Source organism: Sinocyclocheilus anshuiensis, unplaced genomic scaffold (genome assembly GCF_001515605.1).
Source record: "Sinocyclocheilus anshuiensis isolate Anshui unplaced genomic scaffold, SAMN03320099.WGS_v1.1 scaffold1518, whole genome shotgun sequence".
Taxonomy (NCBI): Eukaryota; Metazoa; Chordata; class Actinopteri; order Cypriniformes; family Cyprinidae; genus Sinocyclocheilus; species Sinocyclocheilus anshuiensis.
In genome coordinates, this window is record NW_015548194.1 from 824,441 (window position 1) to 829,588 (window position 5,148).

Consider the following 5,148-nt stretch of genomic DNA (forward strand, 5'->3'; position numbering starts at 1 on the left):
TATATAGTAGGGGAATTTACCGTTAACCATTTAACAGGTTTTTACTGTAGCATTTTTACAGTCTTTTACCTTTAAATTCATTTAGTCTGTTAAAGTAATTTTTTACAGTTGTACAATGCCGGTGTTCTGACAAATAATGCTGACTCACAGCCTGTAAGTACGCTTTCATATTCAAAGGATTTGCCACTGATGATTCAAACGCGAGTTTTGAGCAATGTAGAGTAGCGCTTGTTGTTTGTCGTTTCTCCGATCACAAATGCAGACATGGTTTTATGTTTACGCGGTTCGATTTGCAACGCAAAGCGTAAAACGACAGTATAAGTCATTATAATCAGTACTTATGTCCCCACTGGATGCAACAAATGCCTCGTTTATAATGGGTTTTATTGGTTTTGTCTCTCCGGGACACGGCATCATCACAGTATGGTAAGTATTCGGCCAATCACAACGCACTGGATAGCTGGCCAATCACAGCACACCTCGCTTTTCAGATAGCAACGTCATATGACCCCTTTCAAATTTAAACTACTTCAATTTAGAATTCACACATTTTATAAAACAAAAAGGAATACAACAATGTTAGTACTCATTTTATTAATTAATTAGGGCAAACTGGTTATTTTTGCCTTTATCTGAGGCATTTCATTCTTATGGTTTAAAAAGCAAATTTGAAGCAATGTCACAAAATATGAGATAGATGTGTTCAGTTCAGTGACTGGCTAGAAAGCACAGGTCTGCGTCATCAGTTCCTGAGCGTTTCTCTGCATTATTCTTGAAAATGAACTCTTTATGTCCAGTAACTGCACTGTGTTATGCATGAGATCGCATTACAGTGGAGAATTCAAATGTTTCGGATGCATTGTTTCACCTCTGTCATCTGTTGAACACTTCTTGTTGTCATTCAGAGACATATGGGTTGAAAGACACTTCAGGTGAATAGGGTAAACCTTATTATAAACCTTGTCATGAATCCAGTAGTCTAATAGTCATGAATAGCATATGAATATGACTTTCGTTGCACGTTCTTACAGTCAGTACTTGAGACTCTTGTAAACTGCATTTCAAAACTCACACCCGTAAATAAATGCGGTTGTCAATCCCAAGCACTGACAGTGTGAATATAGCCTGAAAGAAGGCACGTTATAGAAGCACAATAGCACAAAATCTCAAAATTGACCAGTGCATGAAAAAAAAATGGTTTGCATGTAGTGTCTTGCCTTAAAATAAGAATTATCTTGATTTTTCATTGTGTTAGCTTATTTTAGAGCTTATTTTGTCTTATTTTAAATAATTTTAAGTCACCTTGTAAGTTTGCTGAGGGCCCCTAGAATGACGTAGTACAGGTTCATTTGGTGTGTCATGTGATTGTGCTGTAATTGCTGGTCCAGGTTTGCTGACTTGCTCTTTTCCATATAGTGTTATTATGCCACATCCCTCTGAGCAGCTGTGTAGGGCAGATGATCACTGATTCTCACTGTATGATAACATACACACGAGGAGTGTGACGTGGCTTTGGACTCTGTTGTGTTTGGTTGAGTTTCTCGGCACGGCGTCGGTCCACAGATAAGCGCTCAGGCAAAAGGGAGTCTGACATGAATTTATTTTGCCCTCTCTCGCTTTTCTCCATACTGAGGTGAGCCATCTAAATCTTTGATTGGAGGATCAGTGAGAGAGTGAAACCAAACATCTAGATATTGCAAAAAAACTAAAATGGTGCGCAGCCATAAATAATCCAGTGTTCACACCTGCAAGAGGCTCAAGACATCCTGACGTCATTTCTCCTTCCCTGAAAATAGTTTTTATTGTATTTTATTGTAATCTGTCACAGTTTAAGTACTGCAATGTGTCGTCAGAAGAACATTTAAGTATTAAGGCACCAAACCCCAATCTTCCTCCATTTACAGATGTTTGTGCGTTCAGCCAGTTTGGCAATAGAAACAAATCTCAGATTGTATTGGTGACTTATGCTATTTGAACAGACCAGGGCTTCCAATGGCAGATGACAACCAATGACTATGTGTCCTCATGGAATTTGAAAATAATAGGGTCCCTGGATCCGAATGTACAGAATCCATAATCCCACCATGAAACTGCCCAGCCAGTGTCCATATACACTATATGGACAAAAGTATCGGGACACACTCTTAATTATTGAATTCAGGTGTTTCAGTCAGGCTCATTGCCACATGTGTATAAAATCAAGCACCCCGTCATGCAGTCTGCATTTACAAACAGAGCTCAGTGAAATCAAGCGTGGTACAGTGATAGGATGCCACCTTTGTAATAAGACAGTTCATGAAATTTCATCCCTGCTAGATATTCCATGGTCAGCTGTAAGTATTACTGGAAAGTATAAACATTTAGCAGCAGCAACTGAAGACCACGTCAAGTCACAGAGCAGCTCACCAATTGCTGAAGAGTATGGAGCGTGAAAGTCACCAAAGCTCTGCTGATTCCAGAGCAGATGAGATCCACACTTCCACTGGCATTAATATCAGCACAAAAACTGTGCAGCGGAAGATTCATGGATTGGGTTTCTATGGCTGAGCAGCTGCATGGAAGCCTCACCTCACCAAGAACAATTCCGAGAGTGGGATGGAGTGAGTAAAGCACGTCGACACTGGACTCTGGAGCAGTGGAAACCTGTTCGATGTTCGGCAGTCTGATGGGCGAGTACAGTTTGCTGGAGGAGGGATAATAATATGGGGCTGTTTTTCAGGGTTTGGGCTCGGCCCCTTACTTCCAGTTACTTACCAAGACATTTTGGACAATGCCGTGACACTCCAAAATCTTGTGAAAAGCCTTCCCAGAAGAGTGGAATCTGACCAACTCCATATTAATTTCTGTGTGTTTGGAATGCAGTGTCATTAAAGTCCCTGTTGCTGTAATGGTCAGGTGTCACAATACTTTTGTCCATATAGATCTCACGTCTCAGCCAGAAACACACTGATCTGCTGAAATGTTGACTGACAATATGTCCAAATGATCGGGTGTAGCATTGGCCCATTTAAAATGTTTACATGATTACGCTGACGGTTAAAGCCTCTTGGCGTAACATCTCTCTCACGGAGAAACAGATCAGGAATGTATAAATATAACTTTTTTTATTCAGTAGATGAGATGAGTGAGGCAAATAATTCAAATAAAGATAAAGGCAGGAATATATTGAACAGTTGAACACAAGCGCACCTGACAGTCATAAGTGGGTTATGCTGTGAAGATGCTGCTGTGATTTCTTGACACATCTGGGACATGCACATCGCTTGCACAACTTTTTTTGTCAGGCGTCTTGAATAGCGTTGCAGCACAATAAAGGCCACCGTCAGCGACTCCATGGGCTGAATGCTGGCAGAGCCAGGTTTAGGTGTGCGCCGGTAACAGGCACACCATTTGTTTTCATCTGCGCATATGCAAATGACTTTTGAAGCTAACATTTTCTTGTTTTGATGAGTTGACACACTCCTACTAGTGTGCTATCATTTCTGCCCCCTTCTTTTGTGTTGTGTCGATGGCCTTTTTATCTGCAGAATGATTTATAGCGAACATGTTCTTATAATGTGCACAGTCTCACAGTCACAGTTACAGAATTAATGTTGTGCCTACATTTAATATTACTTATGCAAAGAAATTCATATGTAGGCACAATTTATATTTGTCCACCAAATATATTTGTCCACCATTTGTCATCAAAGCTAATTTCACTCATGGAGGGTTTTAGGAATCATGAGAATCAGTCAAGTTTTTCCAGACTTTTCACTGGAACAACATTGTCCCCATATTTATACTTTTTTTCTGATTCTGTTATGGATATATGGATATAAATTGTCTTTACCTGCAGTACAGAGTCACTTGTAAGCAATAAAGAGCTGCTTCATCGCTGAAAACATCTGCAAGTTATGTTTCCTGCAATGGATTGTAGGTACTGTAAATTTCCACCTCATCCAGCGATTTTTATTATTATTTTTTTTTCTGTCTTATACAGTATCCTGTTACTATTTCAGTGTAAGAAACCACTGTAAATGGTTCAATCTGTGAATGAACTGTGTGAATAAATTGAATCATGCACAATTTCAGACCTTTTTACAAACCCTTCTGACCAATTCTGACTCATTTGTGAACAGCTAAAAAAAACATGCATGACATGATTGCTGAAATATTATCAGGGTTTGTATACTGTAATGTTCATCGTCAGATAAGGCTTTATCAGTAATGTTTTATTGAAGCACAGCTCATGCACCAGTAAAAAGGGTCTAGTGTCGCCTCCGGTGCTACACATCAGCCTCATTTTGCCCATCAGTCCCTCTGCTCATATACTGGTATCAGCATTGGTCATCATAAACACATATCAGTTTCTAGCTAAAAATCCAATAGTAAATTTTCCACAGAGGTAAAGCTTTCAATAAGACACTCAAGCATTCGATGTTATTCTCCTGCTGAAGCCAGTTCTGCTTGCTTTAAGTGCTTGTTGAGTGTTCATTTCTCTCCTCGTCTGTGTGTCTGTGCTGTAGTGCCCGGTCCAGTTCCCAAGGAGTTTGTGAGAGCGACTCCGTCGGAGGATAAGATCTCACTGCAGTGGAAAGAGCCTCTGGAGCCCAACGGCATTATAACCCAGTATGAGGTAATGCTACCAGTGTCTTATTCCAATTCCACTATGTTTTACGTGTTTGAGTGCAAACCTGAAGGCTTATGTATCAAAAGCACACACTCTCTTGCATCTTTGTATTTTATTTGGAAAAACTGAAATTAAATGAACCATCCCTATATACAGGTGCATCTCAATAAATTAGAATGTCGTGGAAAGGTTCATTTATTTCAGTAATTCAACTCAAATTGTTTTTCCACGACATTCTAATTTATTGAGATGCACCTGTATAATCGATGTGTTTCAGCAGTGCCGTCTTCTTTTCTGCTGTCTGTAGATCAGTTACAGTAGCGTGCATTCGTTCGACCCGTCAGTGGCGTTGCTGCGGCCGCCTGTTCTGGTGTCGTTACCGTGGAACACGTCGCGTCACAACTTCACACAGCTGCATCCAGGAACCACCTACCAGTTCCTGATCCGGGCCAGTACCAGCAAGGGATACGGACCCCCAACCACACTCAACGTCACCACCAACATATCAGGTATGCATGAGCTCGTGCTGTTACATG

At 40.5% G+C, this 5,148-nt stretch overlaps 1 protein-coding gene across 1 annotated transcript in view; it reads left to right on the forward strand.

The window, feature by feature from the left end:
• Positions 1 to 5,148, forward strand: part of ptprk (protein tyrosine phosphatase receptor type K) — a 172,433-nt gene that overhangs the window by 126,255 nt on the left and 41,030 nt on the right. The window contains exons 10-11 of the mRNA XM_016439774.1: positions 4,509 to 4,618; positions 4,920 to 5,121. Of these exons, the coding sequence (XP_016295260.1) occupies positions 4,509 to 4,618; positions 4,920 to 5,121 (312 nt within the window). The remainder of the gene's footprint in view (positions 1 to 4,508; positions 4,619 to 4,919; positions 5,122 to 5,148) is intronic.